This window comes from Stegostoma tigrinum, chromosome 18, assembly GCF_030684315.1.
Source record: "Stegostoma tigrinum isolate sSteTig4 chromosome 18, sSteTig4.hap1, whole genome shotgun sequence".
NCBI classification, from domain to species: Eukaryota; Metazoa; Chordata; class Chondrichthyes; order Orectolobiformes; family Stegostomatidae; genus Stegostoma; species Stegostoma tigrinum.
This window is the reverse complement of record NC_081371.1, coordinates 3,446,691-3,471,191: the sequence shown is the minus strand read 5'-3', so window position 1 is coordinate 3,471,191 and position 24,501 is coordinate 3,446,691. Positions and strand designations below refer to the sequence as shown.

General features: G+C 42.2%; 1 protein-coding gene across 1 annotated transcript in view; it reads left to right on the top strand.

Moving 5' to 3' along the window:
• The window catches only part of dgki (diacylglycerol kinase, iota), a 193,083-nt gene that overhangs the window by 122,371 nt on the left and 46,211 nt on the right, over positions 1 to 24,501 (top strand). Inside the window, exons 18-24 of the mRNA XM_059652275.1 lie at positions 2,262 to 2,335; positions 3,231 to 3,342; positions 3,778 to 3,977; positions 12,180 to 12,280; positions 18,489 to 18,568; positions 22,291 to 22,360; positions 24,196 to 24,236. Coding sequence (XP_059508258.1) covers positions 2,262 to 2,335; positions 3,231 to 3,342; positions 3,778 to 3,977; positions 12,180 to 12,280; positions 18,489 to 18,568; positions 22,291 to 22,360; positions 24,196 to 24,236 — 678 coding nt within the window. The remainder of the gene's footprint in view (positions 1 to 2,261; positions 2,336 to 3,230; positions 3,343 to 3,777; positions 3,978 to 12,179; positions 12,281 to 18,488; positions 18,569 to 22,290; positions 22,361 to 24,195; positions 24,237 to 24,501) is intronic.

Sequence of the window (24,501 nt, the reverse complement as noted above, 5' to 3'; positions counted from 1 at the left end):
AAGTAAACAGTTGATAGTGTGGGGTGTAATGGACAGAATAATGGGAGCTTGTCAGAAAGATACAACAACAATCATAAGGAATTGGATTTTTAAAACTTTTTTTGGTATTTTATCAAGTTACTGTTTAAAGTCAGGAGCTACAGCCTAAACAGTGATATATAAATTATCCACTATAGAATGGCTGCAGTTAATTAATTAAGGTACTTAGTTTGACCTGTAATTGCTGCTGAGCTAACACTTTAGTTTTAAAATATATAAATATAGCATCCCAATCTGACCTAACATCAAGTGTGACTTAAACATGGTGTATGTAGTTTGGTGACTTCTGGGAATTAGGTGAGGAAGAATAATAGGTACTGCTTTGCCTTTTCCTTGAAGCATTTTCATCCTGTGTAGAATTTGGTGTTTACTCTTCTTATTCACCCATAACTATCCAATTTATAGACACAGGAGAAGGAGCTGATGGGTGAGTAATTCTACTTTCTGCTGTCCATTCTCTAGTTTATAGTATATAGTTCAAAAGTAAACTTAAGGTATAACAAGGCAGCTTGGTGATGGGGCATGTATAGATTCATGCATATTTCACATGACTTAGTAAAGCACCTATACACAAATTGTCACAAGTTTCAGAAACTCAAGCTTCAGCCTTCAGAGTTCGAGTGACAACTGAAATTATGGTTAAGAATCACCAGGCAAAGGACAACCTGATTAATCCGTTTAGAATGGTGAACACGTTGTAGGATGGGGTAAGATGCAGATAGAAAATAGTTGATCTCAGGGCAGTCAGACAGGTAGTGCTGGGTTCTGCACTACCTGCCTGAAACGATTTTGCTTGCTAATCAGCTTTCCATTCTAGTGTGGTCTGCAGGTGTGTGGGAACCAGGAGAGAATATTAGAGAGTAGTACCAGGGTGCAGAGAATACTGGGAGAGACATATAACGCTAGAATCATTAATAACAATTTAATTGGTGGCATTGGAGTAAGGGAGAAATGAAAACATTCAGAACCAGAGTAATTGTGCATGTATTTGAATGAATGTAGTATAGTCAATGAGATTGGGAGTTACAGCAAAGTTGCATGTGTTCTGTCCAACATGAAAAGAGCAATGCTAGAAGACTGAGGCGGGCCAAGTATATCAAGTCTCAGTGGGGGAATATACAGGGCGTAGTGATCATAGAATCATTAGCTATAGGATGACAGTTGGTAAATATCAATGGACAATTCAGAGTGAGAATAATTAACTGATGGACTGCTAACTGCAATTTGGCAAGAACAGAGATGGGCTGGGCAGACTGGAGTCAAAAACTTTTGGGAAAAACTGTAGCTGAATAATAGGCTACCTTCAAAGAAGAGATGGTTTCTGGAAAAACTAATTCAGGATAGAATTGATGGTCAGATGGAAATGTGAGTTAATTAGGGAGAGACAGCATGGATTTCTTAAGGGAAGATTATATTTAACCAACTCCCTGGAGTTATATGAAGAGGTATCAGCAAAGGTCAATGAGGGTAATGCTGTTGATATGGTGTGTATGGACATGCAAAAGTAGTTTGATACGGTATCACACAACAGATTTCTGTTTGAGATCATCAAATTGAAAGATAGAGTGTGGACCTGTCTCCTCACCCTACCATAGTGAGTGAAAGGCAATAGCAAACAATGCTGACATAAAACTGCCATGAAGAAAAGTTTAGGATGCTGTATCAGCAGACTGAGTTAAGGACTTACCTTAATGGAGTAAAGGTAAAAATAAAGGACCATGTAGCTAGTCTCTCATTAGAAGGAGATGTGACTGTTGGTGAGTTTAACCTGAAGGTCACCAGGCTGCAGGAAAGGGGTGAGGTTGAGAGGGCAGGATCTTCAACTCAGCTGGTACATGAACTGAATGGGCTTACACTCAACTTTACTGTTTTTGCTTAAAGGACAAGGATGTGCCCTACAGTTTGATCTTAATCTGCGAATATCACCAACTGTCATTTATATGTATGCATTAACCTGCACAATTAGCAATCTACATGGTTATTGTGCAGACCTACATTGCCTTGCATTTGATAAAATTAGTCTGTTTACAAGTCTACACTTCTGTAAATCAACTTCCTGTATACAATGTGCAATCAATGCATAAAACAATAGGCTCAGTGTCTACACGTAATATTCCTCCTATGCATGTGTCATCTGCATCTGTAATGTTGGATCCCTGGCCATTAAGTCAAATACCCTGTGATGCAATAAATACACAATCTCCTTTTCTCTTTAATCCCAGTGTGACGGCACTGATTTGACTCCTAGAATCCAGGATCTGAAATTCCAGTGTATCGTCTTCCTCAACATCCCCAGGTGAGCAAGGGAAATAAATTCCCAAATGCAGGATTAATTAAGGAACCCCTTGGAGGCTTGGAACTAAGGAACAAACAGCTTCAGCCAGAGAAATGAAATCCTCAGTGAATTGGCTGACTTCAGCCAGGGTTGCCCGTTATCTAACAATGCACTTTCTGGAAGTTTGTTGGGCTACGGAGGATTGAAATCGACCGTGGTATCTCTGCTTGCCAGTACACACAGTAAAATCCTACACCTACTGGGCGGGTGGCAGGAGCAATTAAAGACAGGATGGTCATGGAACATGTCAAAAAAATCTAGTCTGTCCCCTATTATCTTGTGTGATGCCCCTTTCATTACTCCTTTAGGCCTAACAAGGTAAGCTTTTCCTAAGTTCATGCCGTAACCCCAAAAACTCTAAATACTTCCCTTTAATGATTCATTGAAGAGATTTTTTTCTGTGCTGTATTCTTCTATGAGGAGATGACTGACAGGCGTCAAACCTTTGACCATCATTTCCAGGTTTTTTAATGGTAGTTTGAAACTGGTGCTCCGTACAAAATTCTCCTCCCTTCCCCTGTAGGACAACAGTGCCGTTCCAATCTACAGGAATTTTTGGCTCTATGTTCTTCATGTAAAATATCTAAAAGGGAGCAATGTATTGACATGCTTTTTTAAAACCACCATTTAAAAGGCGTCTGGATGGGTACGTGAATAGGAATGGTTTAGAGAGATATGAACCAATTGCTGGCAAATGGGATTTGATTAATTGAGGATATCTGATTGCCATGGACGAGTTGGACCGAAAGGTCTGTTTCATGCTGTACAACTCTATGACTATAAAAATAACTTGAAGTGCCTTCAATACAATGAATTGGAATGAATTGAATACTGGAATAAGGCTTATCTATTGCAGGTATTGTGCAGGCACAATGCCTTGGGGTAATCCTGGAGATCACCGAGACTTTGAACCACAGCGTCATGATGATGGATGCATTGAGGTCATTGGCTTTACGATGGCATCTCTGGTGAGTTTTAATTTTCGGATTACTAAAGTGAGTTTTCCAAACCCCTGTTTTATAAGAGGTCAATTTAAAATTAAATGCCATCAGACTCTGCTAGATTTAAACCAAAAACAATATTCATGTGTTCAATCCCAGAAAAATCGTAGACAGCTACACACTATCATGGACATAGACACACAGACCAGGCACATATATTCAAACGCACACATCTGCACACACACACACACACACACACACACACACACACACACACACACACACACACACACACACACAAACATATATAACAAGCACATACACAAACACACCGATACATGGGCATTATTGTTCTCTTATCACTGCAAAGCCTGTTTCTGATTTGATCTTGCGGCGTCTACAGTCTGGAGAACATTCATCCCAATTTGGGGTCTATGATAATACTTGTCTTGTTTACTTCAGGCTGCACTGCAAGTTGGGGGTCACGGTGAGCGGCTCCATCAGTGTCGAGAGGTGATTCTTACCACTTACAAGACAATCCCCATCCAGGTGGATGGGGAGCCATGCCGCCTGAGTCCATCCGTCATCCGGATCTCCCTAAGGAACCAGGCCAATATGGTGCAGAAATGCAAGCGGAGAACCTCCATGCCACTATTGAACGAGTGAGTACTTTCTACTTCAATTCGTGGGATAAATTATTTCTATCATTGGGAGTCAATTAGCTCAGTTGGCTGAGCGGCTGGTTTGCAATGCAGAGTAATGTCAATGATGTGGGTTCAGTTCCCGCACTGGCTGATGTTATTGTGAAGGACTTCAATCTCACGATCTCTCGTTGCCTGAGCTGTAGTGGTCCTCAGGTTAAACCACCCCAGTGGTTTCTATAATATGAGGTCAGCCCAAATGATTCCTTTACCTTACTTCTGTCATAATTTTTAATTTTTGTTGTTCATTCCTTGGAAAATGTTGTGAAGTTTCAGTTGGCTAAGGGCAAGTGGTATAGGCATAGTAGTAAAGTCACTAGGCCCATGTCTGGGGACTTGGAATCAAAATCCACCACCTGAACTGTTGGAGTTTAAATTCAACAAACACATTTGCAAATGAGAGCTGGTCTTAGTAATGGTGACCAAGATAATTATCATCAATTGTCATAAAAACCCATCTGATTCATTAATATCCTTGAGGGAGGAAAATCTGCTGTCCTTTTCCTGTGTTGTCTACAGGTGACTCCAGACACACAACAGTGTGGTTGCCTCCTAACTGCTCTCTGGAATGACCTAGCAAATCATTGAGTTCAAAGGGCTTTGGGGTGATTTTGATTTGATTTTATTTGATTTAATTTAATTTATTATGTCACATGTACTGAGATACAGTGAAATCTGTTGTTTTTCATACTACATAGGCAGATCATACCTTACATAAATACATCAGGGTAGTAGAACAGAATGCAGAAAATAATGTTGACTCTGCCAGCAATAGCTACATCACATGAAACTTTATTTTCAAAAACAAATTAATGCCTTGGAATTTCACAATTTATGCCCAATTTCAGAAGAACCAAATCACTAAATTGGCACGGAATACATAAACTGGCTCACGTTATTGGCTGTTGATGAGATGCTGAGGAAAGCAGTTGGAAAGCTTTTAAAAAATCAAGCTAAGAAAATGGGAGACAAATTTGTACTCATGGTTAACAGAACAGAGTATTACCACAAAGACAAGGAGATTATAAACAAAAATATCTCTATTGATTAATAGCATGTAATGCTCACCAAAACGGAGCACAAGGAACAGCTGATGAAAATGAGTAAAAGGCTAAAGGAAAAAGTCATTACTGGCATTTGTGGGAGGAAGTGAACAAACCTTTTTAAGATATGTCAAGAGCATCAAGTTGCCAATGCTTATTGAGCCATTAATGAATGTTCAAGGACATGTAACAAAGGACACTGTAGATATGGAAGAATTAGTACTTCGCTGTCTGTCTTCACTTTCAAAGATAATGGACTCTGTTAGATTAGATTTCAATATGAACTTCTCTTAAATTACTTGACCAAATGGATTTGGAAAGAATTAAAAATTTGAGAAGAGAATGAACAGAAGGCCTGAATGATGCCCACTGACAGCCTCGAAGATGGGACACATACTGTGCAAGCACCTTATCCATGTTTGTCATGTTTCAACACATGCTGGGGTGGTTTCTATAAATGGAATGGAACCTAATGGAGTAGCAAGGCACACAAGTCTTCTCTGCTATTCGTTACAATAGTTGCTCATCATTCAACTTAGTATTTCCACTTTTTCCCCATACCCTTTGATCCTTTTAGCTCTGAGAACTGTATCAAACTCCTCTTTCTCAGTTTAACGTCAGGTGCTCGAGGGAATTATTTGAGTTTGATTTATTATTGTCACATGTACTGAGATACAGTGAAAAATGTTGTTTTGTGTGATCTATAGGCAGTTTGTACCATACAAAGTGCATCAGGGTCATAGAACAGAGTGCAAAATACAGTGTTACAGCTGCATAGAAGGTTCAGAGAGATCAGAATTAACATTTGAGAGGCTCTTTCAAAAGGTGGGAAAGAAGCTGTCCTTGAATCTGTTCGTATGTGTATTCAAACTTCTATATCTTCTACCAATTGAAGAGGATGGAAGAGAGTATAACCGGGTCGGAGGGGTCTTTAATTATGTTGGTTGCTTTCCTGAAGCAGTGGGAATTATAGATGGAGACCGTGGATGGAAGGCTGGTTTGCGTGGCGGACTGGGCTATGAGCACAACTCCGTGTAGTTTCTTGTTGTCTTAGTAAGAGCATTTGCTTTGATCCATCCACATAAGATACTTCCTGTACTGCATCTAGAAAATTTGTTAGGCGTCTTTGTGGACATGCTGAATTTCCTTAGCTTCCCAAAAAAGTAGAGAAGTTATTGTGCTTTCTCGATCGTTCTGACGACATGGGTGGACCAGGACAGGTAGTTGGTGATCATCACTCCCAGGAACTTGACAGTCTTGATCAGCACCATTGATGCAGACAGAACGTGCCCTCCATTCTGCTTCCTGACTAGCTCCTTCATTTTGCCGACATTGTTGGAGAGATTGTTGTCTTTACACTATGCCACTAAACACTCAATCTTTTTCCTATATTCTACTTCATTGTTGTTTGAAATCGAACCTAAAACAGTGGTGCTGTCAGCAATATTATAAATGGAGTTGGTTGGAAGTTGGCCACACAACCGTGAATGTATAAGGAGTATAGCAGGGGGCTGAATGCACAGCCTTAAGCAGCTCCACTGTTGAAGAAGTTTTGGAGATATGTGTATTGTTACATAAGTGGAGAAAGCATATTGGGCAACTGAACATGGGAGTTCATTTATTGAGTGCAGGAGGGTGCTGGATAGTTGGCTGGATGGCCAGTGTAGATCAGCTTAGAGCGGTTCGATCTTGGTTCTGATTGGGGTGAATTTGGACCCTTCCTCTTTGCCATAGCAGTGATTTCAGTTATGGTACTGTTGGTTGGACCAGGCTTCTGGCGGAGAACTGAAGAAGAAGCAATGGGCACAAAGGATTGAAAGTATTTCATTCAAGAACACGAGGGCAGATATCTAAAAGAATCAGCAAGAGACGTAAAAGCGATACAGGAGAGAAGTTCTTGAGTCAGCAAATGTTAAGTCAGCTGTTTCGATCTGGAATACACTACCTGAAACTGCTGTGGAGACAGGTCCAATTAATGCATTCAAATGAAATTAGAATGTGATCTAAAAAAGAGAAATGTGCAGGTTTATGGGGAGAAAGCATGAGAATGACATTAAGTGCATTACTCATTCCAAGAGCCAGTATAGACATGATGGGCCTAATGATTTCATTCTGCACTCCAACAATTGTGTAACTTTAGGATAAAATAGCAATGCCTTACAAATTCAATTGTATTTTTGAAGAAGTTGCAAAGATGATGGATAAGGGAAGCCAATAGTTAGTGTCTGCTTAGATCTCCAAAGTCTTTTAATATGGACCTCTCAGGAGCTTTCTGTATAAAATTAAATCCCCTGGTATCATACTCATGGCCCAAATCAGTACCAACAACATTGGTCGAGGGAGGGATGATGTCCTGCAGAAAGACTTTGAAGATCTGAGTACAAACAAGATCTCAATTGTAAAACTATCCACATTATCCCAAATGCCGAACATGATGAGTATTGGACTGGGAAGGCAGAGAAAATGACTCATGAAATGGTCAGAAGAGAAGGCTTTGGATGTTGGGATAGGATCTGAGGGAGACAGAACCTGTACAAGTTGGACCGGATATACTGGGACAAATATCTTTGCAATATGGTTTGCAAGTTTTATGAGGACATTTTGACCTTACCCACCTGGTGAATAATTAATATGTTTGAGTACAATGCTGGTTTCCATCCTGTCTGGTTTTACTCAGTTAAAGAAGTAGAAAGTGATACTGAGCAATCCCATGGAATTTTTCGGATGAGATGGTCAAAATTTTAAATATCTCCTCCTCAGTCTGACACAGGGAGTCACCGATTTACAAACTTCTGTAGTTACAAATGCAATCTCAGGGGTGTAATTTTAAATACCTGACATTTGCACATTTCCAGTACTTATGAACAGCTGCTTTGTGTTGTCCTGCATTGTGATCTGACTTGTGTACAAATTACCTTGCGGACAGACTCAGGAACCTGGGAACTGCCTGCACCTCATCTTTCTTAATTCATTTGTAGGATGTGGGAACCATTGTTTTAGGCCACCCCTGATTGTCCTGGAGAGGATGGCAGTGAGCTGCCTTCTAGAACCACAACATTTCTTTAGGGGAGGAAGGATGACAGCAGGGAGGGATGGTAGGGTCATTAACAGTGCTGCTGGGAAGGAACAATGATATTGTTCCAAGTCAGGATAGTGAAAGGCCTTGGAGGTGATCTTGCTGGTACTTGTCACCTTATTTATACTCCACAGCTGCCACCTCTGATGGGTCTGTCCTTTCAATGAGATCTAGGAATAGTGATGGTATTGTGTTAGACATTATTTATGAGATATGTGTCTGAGAAAACGACTATGTCATACCCATTTTTGGTAGTTGATCCTCAGTGTTCATAAGAGGGACTTTGCAGGATTGACTATGTTGTTACCATTTCCAGTGCCTGCGTCAAAGTGGATGATTTTTGTTGTATTTCTTCTGAACTTTTCTGTAGTCTTTTGGTAGAACTGAGTGGCTTGCTAGGCCATTGTGTTGGGAGTCACATTATAGGCCAGACCAGCAAACCCCTTTCCTAAAGGGCATCAGTGAACCTGATGAGATTTTATGACAACTTATCACAGTCATTATTACTAAAAGTAGCTTTCAATTGTAGATTTATCAATTAATTGAAGTTGAATACCACAAGTCTGTTGGTGGGACTTGAACCTCTGCCTCCAGAATACTATTGACATTGCCATCTCACCACTGCCCCCTCCATGTACTACACTGAGTACTGATGCATGCAGATGATTGACCTTGCTCTGCTTTCTTCACTGTCTAAAAATAGTATGTTCCTCTCCCTCGGTCCTCCTTGGTCCATGGCTGGTGTGTTGTGCTGTTCCCTACAGTATCCACAAGGTGCAGCATGCTGATCACAGACGGGTCTCTGCTCCTCCTGATAGCTTCACTCTGTGAGTAACAATGCTCTCTGTGTACTCGCGCCTTGCATTCTTGGCCCTGCTCCTTGCTGTCTTTTTTTTCCGTCAATGCGTTGTAAAGTAAACCCACCAAAGCCACAATATATCAAAAACCACAACGAGTGAGGGATTGAGGAAAACAAAGAGCTGTATCCCCGATATCCTATATAATATAGTTTGTCCTGTTTTGTTATTGTGTGTGTTTTGTGTCTAAAACCCATGGTTATGTCAGTATAATCAATGTCCAAGTAAGACTGAATTTAATGCGCTATTTTATGCCCAGTATCATGGCTTACCTCCTATTTTATTTTCCTTCACCTATGACTGGTATGAATCCTTTTTAATAAATGTTCAAAACCTAGTTGCATAGAGTCATACAGCACAGAAATAGACCCTACAGTTTAACCAGTCCATGTGACCATAATCCCAAACTAAACTAGTCCTGCCTACCTGTGTTTGGTCCGTATCCTTCCAAACATTTCTCATTCATGTAATTATCTAAATGTCTTTTAAATGTTGTAACTGTACCTGCATCCACCACTCCTCTGGAAGTTCATTCCACACATAAATCGCTCTCTGTTTAAAAAATTTGTCCCTCAAAACCTTTTTAAATCTTTATCCTCTCACCGTAAAAATATGCCCCCTAGTCTTGAAAACCCCCACCCTAAGGAAAGGACACCTGCCATTCACCTTATCTACAAACCTCATGATTTTATAGACCTCTACATGGTCACCCCTGAACCTCCTACGGTCCAGTGAAAAAAGTCCTAGCCTGTCCAGTCTCTCCCAATAACTCAAACCCTTCATTCCCAGCAATATCCTGGTAAATCTCTTCTGAACTCTCTCCATGATGTGGAACTGCTCATATTGGACTGGGGTATACAAGTTCAGAAGTCAGACGACACCAGGTTATAGTCCAACAGGTATATTTGAAATCACAAGGTTTTGGAGCACTGCTCCTTCGCCAGTTGACTTTAGGTCACTCCACCTGATGAAGGAGCAGCGCGATGAAAGCCTGTGATTTCAAATAAACCTGTTGGACTATAACCCGGTGTCGTCTGACTTCTGAACTCTCTCCAACTTAATAATATCCTTCCTATAACAGGATGAACAGAATTAGATATTAAAACATAATATCAGAAATAAAACAAAAAATGGGATGCTGAGGATCTGAAACAAACAAAAACATCAAATGCTGGAGAAACTCAGCAGGTTTGATAGGATCTGTGGAGAGAGAAACAGTAAATGTTTCAAGTCCAGTGACCATATAAGACAATATTGGATTCCTTTCTCCTATTCCACTCTCCATTGCAGCCATTATATTTGTTTTGGGGATTTGGGAAGTGGTTGTACAGCTGAATGCATGCCCTGCTACTATCCCTCCCATTTATCTGGGCTGGGACTGAGCACTGACACATGTTCCCAAGTCATCCCAGGAAAACAGATTCCAAAGTAGGAGTTGGAAACCCCTGGTTCTTTTGCCAGTTTGTTTAAATATGTATTCCCTCGTAGCGATCTTTGTGTTACGTCATTAGCATTCATGATTTTGCGCACCTCTTTCAAATTATCTCCCTTTCTTCTCTGTCCAGAGGAGAATGGCCCCAGCTTCTCCGGTCTCTCCACATTAGCGAAGGTTCCTGCAACCAGTCTGGTAATTCAGTTGTATTTCCAGCCCAAACCTTTGGCATCTTTCTAAGATTTAGTGCCCCAAACGTAATATTCTTTCACAAGATGTGAGTGTCACTGACAAGATCTGCATTTGTTGCCCATCTCTAGTTGCCCCTGAATTCTGTGGCTTGTTTGGCCATTTTAAAGGGCAATTAAGAGTCAACTACATTTCAGTAGGTCTGGAGTGACATTGAGACCAGACCGGCTAAAAATGGTAGATCTCCTTCCTTCAGGGTGGCACAGTCGCTCAGTGGTTAACACTGCAGCCTCACAGCACCAGGGACCCGGGTTCGATTCTGGCCTCGGGTGACTGTCTGTGTGGAGTTTGCACATTCTCCCCGTGTCTGCATGGGTTTCCTCCCACAGTCCAAAGATATGCAGGCTAGGTGGATTGGCCATGCTAAATTGCCCATAGTGTTCAGGGGTGTGTGGGTTATGAGGGATGGGTCTGGGTGGGCAATGTGGACTTGTTGGGCCGAAGGGCCTGTTTCCACACTGTAGGGAATCTAATCTAATCAAGGATGTTAGTGAAGCAACCAGACTGTTTGTTTTTTTTTACAACAATTGTTTCATGACCACCATTACTGAAACCAGCCTTGTAATTCCAAATATATTTATTGAATTTAAACACCAGCTGTTCATTTTGTGCAATTTAAACTCATGACCCCAGATCTTTAACTTGGACCTGTAGGTTACGTAGCCCAGTGGCATTGCTGCTGTGCTTCCTCCTGCCCCATACTGAACAAAATATTCTGGCTAAGACTTAACAAGTGCACTACACGATTTAGCGTAACTTCCTTTTGTATGCCTTTGTCTATAAAACCGTACGCTTTCTAGCAATCTTCTCAACATGTCCTGCAATCTTCAGACATGTGTGCTGAAGTCTGGTGTACATAAGTCCCTCTGTCCATTACACCCTTTAAATCTACATCAACTTTTTTTTTCTTTATCTCATCAACATGTATCACTTCACACTGCTCCAGTTAAATTACGTCTTCAACATCCCTTAGCCTTTCATCATTTTGTGCGTATCCTTACAAAATTCATTGCTGCCGTTCGTACTGTTAATTTACTGCATTTCTGTATTTTAGGTAGAGTTGGTAGAGGGGTGGGTGGAATGTGAAGGTGAGGGAGTAGGTGGAGAATGTAGATGAGTGAAGAGTGATGTTGGCAATGGGGAACTAGATTAGAAAGTTGCGGAAGGAAATGGTTTACATTTGAAGCATGAGTGTGGAGTGTAGCAGGGTATAGTAAATGCATGTTAAATTGATATACATTTGAGGTACTTTTAGCTAGGTCGTGGTAGACATTTCCTAGAAAAGGTATTGTGTGTAACTGAAATTAATGCATCTGTCTAAAACAGTGTCACTACAGCAGCAGTTCTGTCTAGTCAGCAATATTGAGTGAAAAATTCCAATCAAGAATCCTGTGGATCCATGACACTAAGATGGTCCACTCAGATCTCCACTCCCTCCTGCTGCTAGGCGCAGGCTCTGGTACAGGTTTTCATTTTTACTGGTGTCTTATCGACTGTGTTTTCCAGCCCTCACACTGTCCCTGGTCGGCTCAGGATCCGGGTGAACAGGATCAGCCTCCAAGACTATGAAAGCCCACAATACGACAAGGAACGGCTGCAAGAGACCTGTGAGTAAAGTTGGACTAACTGAGGATAATGTTCACTCACCACGTAGGCACTTGCAGGATGAATACCACCTTTCTGTCTGTTTTTATTATTCAGGATTGGGTAAAAACCTGACAGGTCATTAAAGCAACCTCATACCTGATGGATAAAACGCAGTCTGGTTATCCATTACATAGGGTGAGAATGACAGACTTTTGGAAATCTCTGCAAAAGAGGCAGCTCAAACATTGAACATGTTCAAGTCAGAGATAGATTTCTAGATATTAGTGACATCTAGGAGCAGCTACAGAATGCTGGAGAAAATCAGCAGGCCTGGCAGTATCTGCAGAGAGAGAGAAACAGAGTTAACGTTTCAAGTCTGGTATAAATCTTCTTCAGAACTGAAGGGTGTTGAAAATGTCATTTTTATATACCTTGACATGTGGAGGAGGAGCAAGAGGGCAGATGATAGAGAAGACCCATGCAAAAGGCAAAGAGGTTGTTAATGATGGTGAAAAGGAGAAAGAGATGTAAAATGGGTGAGAAGGGTTAAGAATTGCTCCTCTCCAAAGTTTCAAGACACAAACAAGTTATGGCTTGACGATGGGAGAGGGCAGAATGGAAACAAAGTAAGACAAATGGAGAACAGTGGCCAGGCTCTGAAGTTGTGGAATTCAACATTGAGATTTAGAGTCTGTAAAGTGTTTACATGGAAAATGAGGTTGTTGTCCTTCAAGTTTGTGTTCTGCTTCATTGCAACATTGTAGCAGCCCAAAGATAGAAATTTAACTTGAGAGCAAGGTGGCTTATTCAAATAACAAGGTATAGAGCTGGATGAACACAGCAGACCAAGCAGCATTAGAGGAGCAGGAAGGCTGATGTTTGGTCTAGACCCTCTAGTCCCAAAATGTCAGCCTTCCTGCTCCTCTAATGCTGCTTGGTCTGCTGTGTTCATCCAGCTCTACAACATGTTATCTCAGATTCTCCAGCATCTGCAGTTCCTACTACCTCTGCATATTGAAATGGCAAGTAATTGGGTGGGGTGGGGGTGTGGTCAGACCATTGCTGTAGATGGATTGTAGTGATCCACAAAGCGGTTACCCAACTACATTTAGTCTCATCAGTGTAATGGAGAGATTATGTTAAGCAGTGAGCTCAGCAGAGTTGATTGAAAGAAGCGCAAGTATGATACTGCTTCTCTTGGAAACTGTCTCTGGAGACTTCGATTGTGATGAGCCAGGAGGCGAATGGCCAAGTATAACACTTCTGCATGGGAAGGTGCCATGGGAAGTGAGGAAGTGTTAAGAGTGATGAAGAGGTTGACAGGGCGTCATGGAAGGAATGTTCCCTGCAGAGTGCTGGCAGTGGAGGAGAGAGGAAGATGTGTTTGGTGGTGGCATCCTGCTGGAGGTGATGGAAATTGCAGAGGATGATCCTTTGAATGTAGCAACTAGTGAGGTGGAAAGTAAGGATAAATTAAACCCTATTGTTGCTCTGGGAAGGAACGGAAGCAGTGAGGGCAGAAATGCAGGATATAAGGCTGAAATGCCTAAAGGCCTTTCCAACCACAGTGTTGAGGGGTCTCCTTAGTTGAGGACAAAAGAGGTCATGTTGAAGGCAGTTCAGTGGAAAGTAGCATCATCAGAACAGATGTGACAGAGAAGGAGAAACTGGGAGAATGGACTGGAAGCCTTGCAGGAAACAGGGTGTGAGGAGATGTAGTCAAGGTAACTGTGATAATCGGTGTGCTTATAATGGATATTGGGAGATAGCCAATCAGCAGAGATTGGCACAGTGAGACCGATGAAGGGAGGCGAATAGTCAGAATGGATTGATGAACGTGAGTGAAGGATGGAAATTGGAAATAAAACTGATGAATTTTTACAATTCTGGATGAGACGAGAAAACAGCATGAAGAAAGAGTTGTGAGTGAAAGCCCAAGTATGGCCAGAACATTGAATGTTCCGCAGATCCCACGAAGAGGCACAAGTAGTGGGGACCCATCTATGGCTATACCTTTGATCTGAAGAAAATGTGGTAGGTTAAAGGAGAAGTTGTTGAAAGTGAGAAGAACCTCAGCGGTGAAGGAGAATGATGATAGATGGCGACTGTGCAGATGTCTTTACAAAGAAAAAGCAGAGAGCTTCAGACCGTTCTGATGGGGAGTGAATGCCCATCGTGAAGAGGCTGTGAGTGGGCTCAGAAAACTAGAAATAGTGGAATCAAGCAAAAGTGTCGGAAGTCACAAATGTGGGTAGGGAGAAACTGAACAAGGGGGATGGTAAAGTAAAGACAAGATGGGAAGATACATGTTCAGTGGGGTAGGAACAGGGTGAAACTATGCGTCTGTCAGAGTAGTAGCATATGTCTGGTTGGGAGACCATGAAGTGGGAAGTTATGGAGGGAAGTCAGCTCTGGTAAGATGAGGTCAGCGACTGTCCTAAAAACTACAGTCTGATTTCGGTGGTGACATGCTCCAGGGAGATCAGAGGACGTGTGAGAGAGGTAATCAGCCTGTGCAAGGTGAAGTCAACTGAGCCAACTCAGCCTCTCAAGTAATGGTTTCTGATGTCTCGTTATTTTGTATCAATAGTGGCCTTTACTGATTAATCTTTGTCTGCCATATTAATCATTTGAAAACTGTTTAATAGTGACCTGTCTTGTTGGCAAACATAATGCCTGTGATGGTGCCTATTGTGCAGTGGCATACGACAGGGATCAGTGCAGGGTCCCTTATTGTTGGTGATGTTCATAATGACGTAATTGAGAATGTTGGGGGTCTGATAAGTTTGCAGATTGGCCGGATGGTTTGATTGTGAGGAGGTAAGTGTTGGGTTACAGTAGGACATAAATGGATTGGTCAGATGGGCAAGTCAGTGACAAATGGAATTTTAGCTTGTAAAAAATGTAAGGTGATGCACTTTGGAAGAACCTAGAATAGTATAGCCAAGGAACTGATCTATCAGCCCACCATGCCTGTGCCGACCGTGATGCTGTTTTAAACTAATCCCATGTGCCTGCACTGGGACATTGACTTTTGAACCAGATGATTGTGGAGATCTGCAATGCATTGCCTGGGAGGGTAGTTGAGGTAGGTGAAATAACTCAACCGAGGTCAACAAGCCATCCTTTATTGACACCAGGGTAAGTCCTTGACACTGGTCCAGCTCCCTCAGAGTGTTAGGATGTCTGACACTCCTGTTTTTATCTGTCAGCCAGGACTCCGTGATTGGATCAGATTAACAGCCCCAATCAGGTAACTCATATTCTCTGATGTCCACTTTGCTGACCTTGTGAAACCCCACAACCTTCAGGGAAGGGTAATTATGACTCTTAGGCAAGAACTGGGTAACATAAAATGGGAACAGATGCTGTCAGGGTAGAGCACTATTGAAATGGGGAGATTGTTTAATGAAAGCATACTGTGTGTGTTCGATATGTTTGTCCCTAGCAGGCAAGGAAGATGCAGCCGAGTGAGGGAGCCTTTGTTCTCCAGAGAGGTCGAACGATTGGTTAAGAGGAAGAAGCATGTTTAGGAAACAAGGATCAGAAAAAGCTCTGGAGGGATACAAGTTAGCCAGGAAGGAGCTGAAGAAAGGGCTTAGCAGAGTGATAAGGGGGCATGAGAAAACCTTGGCAGGTAGGATCAGGGAAAACTTCAAGGCTTTTTACACGTATGTGTGGAATAAGAGAATGGCCAGAGGCAGGGTAGGGCCGCTCATGGATTGTAAAGGGAATTTGTGCATGGAGCCTAAAGAAATAGGAGGTCCTTAAGGAACACTTCTTCTGTATTCACAACTGAAAGGGATCTAATTGTAGAGGACGACAATGTGAAACAGGCTGGTAGGCTAGAGGAGGTTGATGTTAGTAAGGAAGATGTTCTAGAAATTTTGAGGAAGTTGAAGGTAGATAAGTCCCCTGAGCCTGATGGAATTTATCCAAGGATTCTATGGGAAGCGAGGGAAGAGATCGCAGGGCCTTCGGTGATGATCTTTTTGTCTTCACTGTCCGTGGGTATAGTGCCGGAAGATTGGAGGGAGGCAAGCGTCATTCCCTTGTTCAAAAAAGGGAATAGGGATAACGCCGGAAATTACAGGCCAGCTAGTTTTACTTCCGTGCTGGGCAAATTATTGGAAAGGGATCTGAGAGATAGGATTTATGATCACTTGGATAGGCACGGTTTGATTTGTGATAGTCAGCATGGATTTGTGAGGGGTAGATCATGCCTCACAAACCTTATTGAATTCTTTGAAGAGGTGACCAAACATGTGGATGAAGGTGGGGCAATGGATGTGGTATACATGGATTTAAATAAAGCATTTGATAAACTTCCCCATGGTAAGCTCATGCAGAAAGTAAGGAGGCATAGGATAGGGAAAATGTGGCAGATTGGATTCAGAATTGGCTGACTCTTAGGTGGTAGTGGACGGAAAATATTCAGCATGGTGCTCAGTTATGAGTGGTGTACCAGAAGGATCTGTTCTGAGTCCTCTTCTATTTGTGAGTCTTGTAAATGATTTGGATGTCGGAGTGGAAGGGTGGATTAGTAAGTTCGCTGACGATATGAAGGTGGGTTGAGTTGTGGCTAGTACAGAGAGCTGTTCTAGGTTACAAAGGAACTTTGATAGGATGCAGAGCTGGGCTGAGAAGTGGCAGATGGAGTTTAACCCTGAAAAGTGTGAGATGATTAATTTTGGAAGGACAAATTTGAAAGCAGAATACAGGTTTAACGGAAAGATTTTTGGCAGTGTGGAGGAGCAGAGGCATCTTGGGGTTCATGTCCACAGTTCCCTGAAAGCTACCACCCAGGTGGATAGAGTAGTTAAGAAGGCATATGGTGTGTTAGCTTTCATTAATAGAAGGATTAAGCTCAAGAGCCATGAAGTTATGCTCCAGCTATACCAAACCCTAGTTCGGCCATACCTGAAGTAATGTGTCCAGTTCTGCTCGCCTCATTAAAGGAAAGATCTGGAAGCGTTGGTAAAGTTCCAGAGGAGATTTATCAGGATGTTGTCTGGAATGGAGAGAGCTAGGGCTTTTCTCTTTAGAACCATGAAGGATGAGAGGTGACTTGATAGAGGTGCACAAAATGATCAGAGGTATAGATAGAGTGGACAGCCAGAGACTTTGTCCTAGGGTGGAGGTAGCTATTACGAGAGGGCATAGTTTTAAAGTGAGGAGAGGTAGATGTCAGAGGCAGGTTCTTTACTCCAGAGAGTGGCAGGGGCGTGGAATGCATTGCTGGAGAGGGTAGTGGAGTTGTCCTCATTAGGGGCATTTAAGCAGCAATTAGATACGCATATGGACAATAGTATAAGGTAGGGGTGGTGGTTAGATAGGTTTAGAATAAAAGTTCAGCACAACATCGTGGGCCAAAGGGCCTTGCCGTACTGTTCTATGTTCTATTAACCTCTTAAAAAGCACTCGGATGAGCACTTGAAGCATCATAACATTCAAGGCTGTGGGCCTATTGCAGGAAACTGGGACTTGTGTAGGTAGTAGAGAGATAATGGGAACTGCAGATGCTGGAGAATCCAAGATAATAAAATGTGAGGCTGGATGAACACAGCAGGCCAAGCAGCATCTCAGGAGCACAAAAGCTGACGTTTCGGGCCTAGACCCTTCATCAGAGAGCTCTGTGAAGGGTCTAGGCCCGAAACGTCAGCTTTTGTGCTCCTGAGATGCTGCTTGACCTGCTGTGTTCATCCAGCCTCACATTTTATTATCTTGTGTAGGTAGTAGCATCTTTCTGGTGATTCAGAGGGCTGAAAGCTTTTTTGTCTTTGTGATTCACATTATTTTTTCTTTCATGAGATATGGATGTTGTTGGCCTAATTTGTTACACCTAATTGCCCTTCAACTGAATGTCTTCATTGGGTAGCTCGGAGCTTGGAATCTGGAGTCACATGTATGACAGATTTCCTTCTCTAAAGGATATTAGAACCAGGATGATTTTTTGACATTGAGTGATAGTTTTGTAGTTGACATGCTTTTAATTCCAGTATTAGCAATTAAATTCCATCAGTTACCATTGTGGGGTTTGAACCCATATCTCTAAAGAATTAGCCTGGATTGATATTGCAGCTATGACACCATCTGCTTTAAGATCTGAGCTCCCTGAGTACATTATACAGCCTTCTTTTGTCTTTTAAAGAATGGATGACGCCTTACTCCATAAATTCAGTGATACAATGTACCAAATGATTGATCATTATTTCTGTCATCCTGCAGCAGTCCCACTGGGAATTATTGTCATTCACGGAGACTGTGACCTAGAGACCTGTCGCAGGTATATCGACCGTCTACAGGAGGTAAAATACAGATTTGTAAGATCTTCATCTTGTGGCGATGTCAGTGACATTTGTATGCATTCCCAGGCTTTAATTGACAAATATGATGAGCAAATTACAGGTGGATGTTTGTAAAATGGTCAAGATTATCACACCATAACAGGTGTTTGACCTGTTGGCCCACAAGCATTGTGACCTGGGGAAGAACCCCCCCCACCCCCAACCTGTCTAACCAGAGGAAGAAAGCAGAACTCACAAGATGGCCTTACCAGTGATTTATTGAGGTGGTGATTGTAGCTTGTCTTCTATCAAAATCCTTCAATTGTCAACGCTAAAATCTACAGACCTTGTCGTTAAATATATTTGGCAGCGCCTTTAGTGCCTTGTTTTGCCAGTAGTGATTTTTCTGTTTGTTTTCCAGGACTTTTATCCATCAACACCCGATGGACATTGGATTCATTACCAGGTAAAGCTGGCCTGATATGGATGCTTGAGGGTGCCCTTGAACGTGGATATAGATCATTTGCCCTCTCTTGCTTCTGCCCTGCGGGGTTGGAGATACCTTCAACACTGCTAAGTAGACCTTGGTGTTGGAAATGTAGCTTTATGCTGCAGAGATGGTTGTATGTGCCAGCTCTGTTTAAAACCAATTGCATATTTTTCATTATTCAGTCATGTTCCACTTGCTTACAGTTGTTGGCATGGGAGATTTCCCGTTTCTGCAGCATTGAATTAGGCTCATGGCTGGCAGGAGATCAGATGCAGGAGATGCAAGAGAAGTGAAGGAGAGAAAAGGATGCAATTGGAGATTGGTAATTTGGATTTGGAAAAGCAGCAGATGCCACAATAACTGAAAGAGAGGAAGAGTGCTAATGTTCACTAATAGATTGGAGAGTCCCATGTTCATTAACAGTGTAGACAGTGCCAGAGTTCACTAACAGTGTGGAGAGAAACATTGCTTACTGATAGTATGGAGAGATGCAATGTTCACTGATGGTGAGGACAGTTCCCGTGTTCATTGACAGTGGGGACAGTTCCAGTGTAACATTTGCGCTACACAAATACCAGGCAATTACCATCTCAAATCAGAGAAAATCTAACCACCATCCCTGATATTCAATGATGTTAATAAATGAATGAACTTCAATGAATCCCTGTACTACCAACAACCTGGGGGTTACCTTTGACCAGAAACTCAAATGGAGTTGCTAAATAAACACAGTGGCTGAAAGAGAAGGTCAGAGGCTAGGAGTACTGAGGTGTGTAACTCCCCTCCTGATTCCCTGAAGCCTAGCCACCATCAAAAAGCCCAAATCAGGTTGGAGTGCTCCCAATTTGGCTGGGTGGGTGCAGCTCCAGGTATACTCAAGAAGTTTGACGCCATTCAGGGCTAAGCAGCCTTGACTGGTACCATATCCACAAGCATCCACTCCCTCCACACTTACTCTCAGTAGTAGCAGTGTGCACTAACTACAAAATGCACTGCAGAAATTCATTGAAGATCCTTAGAGAGCACCTTCTAAACCCACAACTTTCCACCAAAAAGGACAAGGGCACTAGATACATGGGAATACCACCACTTGCAAGATCCATTCCAACTCACTCACCATCCTGACTTGGAAAAAATATTGCTGTTCCTTTGCTGTGTCAAAGTTCTAGAATTCCTTCTGGGCATTATGGGTCAACCTACAGCACATAGACTGCAGTGGTTCAAGAAAGCAGCTCAACATCATCTCATCAAGGGCAACTAGGGCTGAGCAATAAATGCTGGCCAGCCAGGAACACCAATGTCCCACAAGTGAATTAAAAAATTGTTTTCGCTGACAGTGAGGAGAGTTCTAACATTCACTGAAGGCGAGGAAGGATGTGGAAATATAAAGAGAGAAGATAGGAGCAGGAGAAATAATAGGAACTGCAGATGCTGGAGAACCCGAGATAACAAAGTGTAGAGCTGGATGAACACAGCAGGCCAAGCAGCATCTTAGGAGCAGAAAAGTTGATGTTTTGGGGGATCTAGGCCGGAAACATCAGCTTTTCTGCTCCTAAGATGCTGCTTGGCCTGCTGTGTTCATCCAGCTCTACACTTTATTATCTTAGATAGGAGCAGGAGTTGGCCATTCCAAGGGTCAATAAGAAGAGGACCAGCTCTCATAAGTTGCCAAGTACCTGTGCCACCGGAAGATCAGGTCCTCATGTCAAGTCAATGCTGATAACTGTAGCTCACAGTGGGCTCAGTGAATGTGCATGATGTTATGAGAACAACCTGTTGTGAGAAAGCGATTTTGTTGAGATGAGGGGAGGCAACATGTGTAGAAAGTAACAATGAGGGCAGTGGATGATATGACTGTGAAGGAAGCGTGGTTGAGTCGTGGCCTCTCCATTGGGAATATGTGTGAGTGCACGTTTTCATTATCGTGAAGAGCATATGCGGGAATCCCTGGGAAGGTCAGAGTTTGGAGATTGATACCTGGGAGTTCTATCCCTGTCATTTTCCCACCCTCTAACATTTATATATTCCCTTGGGATACTGTCTCCACATTCCTGCTCTTAACTTCTTCAGCCACCCTGACCATGTTTTCTTCATCACACAAGTTTCTGTCCTCCTCTGTGAGCTGACCATGCTGAACTCCCTTAGCTTCTGCAGCAAGACCTCCAGGAAGGAGAGACAAACTTGGGGGTAAGGGTGGAAGTGGAATGGCCCTCACTGGTCTCCTTTCCCATTCTGTAATTGCTGGAGCTTCAGGTGTCACAGTATCAGCGAGTTGTTAGAATATACATCAGCATCCCTTGAACTAGAAGTTCTTCCTTTGACAAATTGGATGTGTCAGGCCAGGAAGCTCAGACATAGGTCACCAAGAGCATTGCTAAGTTAAGGATGCTCAGTGAATCCCACCGGATGTTTCCGTAATGTCCCAGACCCCTGATGACCTCCCTATTTTGGCCGTTGAAAATCCCACTCCATGTGACCTTCTCACTGTTTGTATTTTTTCTGCAGAGCTTTGTATCATGAAGTGACCTTGCATAGAAACAAAACTTGGAGCAGGAATATGCCAGTCAGACCTTCGAGCATGCTTTCCCCATTTAATATGAGTACAGCCGATCATCCAATTTAGTCCCCTGCTCCTGCTTTCTCCACAGCACCCTTTGACCCCTTTTGCCCAAAGAACTATATCTAACAACTTGAAAGCATTCAATGTTTTGTCTTTAACCCTGCTTTCCATATCACAGAATTCCACAGGATGACCATTCACTGGCTGAAGAAATCTTTCTCCTCATCTTAGACTTAAACGTCCTACTTGGTATTGTTAAACTGTGACTCATGGCTCTGGACAGGAGAACATTGGGAACATCCTTCTTGTGTTTATTCTGTCTAGTTCTGCCTGAATTTTATAGGTTTCATTGAGGTCCCCTCCCCTCCTTCTAAACTCCAGTGAGTATAATCCTTAACCGATCAAGTGATTCTTCATACGTCAGTCTTGCCATCCTAGGAATCATTCCGGTAAGCCTTCATTGCAATTTCACCATATGCAGTACATCCAAACTCAGATAAGGAGACCAAAACTGCACGCACTACTCTGGGTATGGTCTCACCAATGCCCTGTACAACAGCAGCAGGGCATCTCTGTTCCTGTACTTCAGTCATCTCACTGTGATGGCCAATATATATCATTTGCTTTCTTTGCTCCAATTTCTTTGTTATTTGTCTTCAATTTTGCAGACATTGAATTTTTCTTTATTTTCAGGACAGTGACGCTTCCCAACGCCGAATGTTGTCTTCACAGAATCTTTCTTCCAAATGGTGCTTCTTAGATTGTGAGTAGCCCCAGATGAACTACAATAGCAATGTTATCCCTTAGCCTTCATTCTTGTTCTTCTCACCCTATGAGTAAGACTTGCAACATCAAAAGGTTCAGTTGTTCTTCATTCATTATCATTAGCAATCCATCAGTGAGGATCACACCATCAGTAGGGTGCCATGTTTTCCATTCGTGCCATCACGGGGGTTCACATTATCAACATATTTCTTCTTTATTCATTAACTATGAAAAAGTCAACAATATCAGTCAGAACTAAGTATGCCTACTTTTTTTTAACTTTAGCTTCCCCCATTGATGCCCCCACAATTAACATACTCCAAGACTTAAAGTAATCCTCCATATTAATCTGCTTAGAACACTAATACAGCTCATACAATTGCTTCTCTGAGCTATTCAGGTAATACTCATCCTTGAGTACAGAGTTTACCCTCGCTACCACTGTTAATGTGTCCTTGAACAACATTGCCCACTACAAACATTAATCTGAGCAGACCCAGGCCCAAATGCTAATGCATCTTTCAGACTGTGATCTGCTTACATATCAGAGCATGTCCACAGAGATTGTTACATGCCACTCAGCTAATGTACCGATGTGCCTCAATTGTTAATGCAGAAAAATTCATCCGGTAACCCGCATGGCCACAGATTCGGAAGAACAAGCACACCCTGAGGTTTCAGACAAATTTGTCTTTGACTGTCAGTCTGAGGTCTGATACATGAATGGGGCTGGGTTGCTATTTACAGTTCAGTAAAAAGTATAGTTTGGGAAACTTGGGAGAAGGCCTAGTGGTATTTTGGCAGGATTATTAATCCTGAAAGCCAGTTCTGCTGACCCAGGTTTGAATCCTGATTGGAAGATTGTGGAATTTAAATGCAATATATTTTTAAAAATCTGAAATTGAGAGTCTAACAATGATCAGGAAACTGTTGTCGATTGTCAGAAAAACGTTTCTCGTTTATTAACATCCTTTAGAGAAGGAAACTTCTGTCCTTACCTGTTCTGGCGTACGTATGACTCCAGGTTGACAGCAATATGCTCGAGCCTTAACAGCCCTCTGGAGCAATTACGGATGGAGAATAAATGCTGGCCTGACTGTCAATGCCCACATCCCATGAATGAATAAAAAAACTATTAAGACTAGGGTGTAGAAACAGAGCTCTAATTATTTTGGTGGCATAACCCAATTATGGAGTGGACAATGCAGGGGTTTGGAGAAATTCAGTTTGGCTTTTGGGCCAGTAACTAGGTTCCCATGTAGCATGGAGAAGGCTGGATTAAGTCTTTTATGAAGTCTTTCCAAGGTGCAAGCTTTCCTGCACGCTTAAGTCTTCAAAATCTGTAACAGGTTTGTATGAAATGCCTCTTCAATTTTACTATACGTGTCACATATAATGTGAAAGGCGAAAACAAAATAGGGAACAGCCATCCACTTGAGACTTTGTTCAGTCCAAGGTATAATGCTGGACATCACAATTTCACCCCATCATTCATTTCACTTCTCTCTTTGTATTCAAGAGAATATATCCTGCTATAATAATTTAAACAGCACAGCATATTTAAAGAAAAGATATTTTGTGTCTTTTGGTTGTTTATTTCATAAATTTTTCGTTAGTGTTCTTTTGATTGTAGTTTTTTTGTAGTTTCTACCTCTTTGGTTCCCACCTCTTTGATTCCCATCTGTTTGATTCCCATCTCTTTATATGTCCTACCTGTGATTTTGTCGGTGCTGTCAGCTTTAAGCTTTTAAGCTGTATTATATTTCTCAAACTACCACTTCAGTCTTTGGGTCTGTGCTTCACTTTTGTTTTCACTTCTTTTTATCTCTGCAGCGACCTCTCTGGACCGCTTCTACCGCATTGACAGAGCCCAGGTATGAGACGTGAGCTGGCAGCACCCAGGTTATTGCCACTTGCTTCTTAGTACAATCTTCATACAGGCCTATCACTCTGAATTATCTGGAGCATGCCACAAAGAATAAAGAAATCACTTGTAACAAGTAGCAAAGTAGGTGGGTAAGTGGAGAAGGGTGGCTCAGGGGATGATGTCATGATATTTTGTCAGAAAGGGGGTAAGAATGAGCTGGGAAGTCAGGTCAGGGGAATGCAGAGGTGGGGGGGGATATGTTTAAGAGCAGT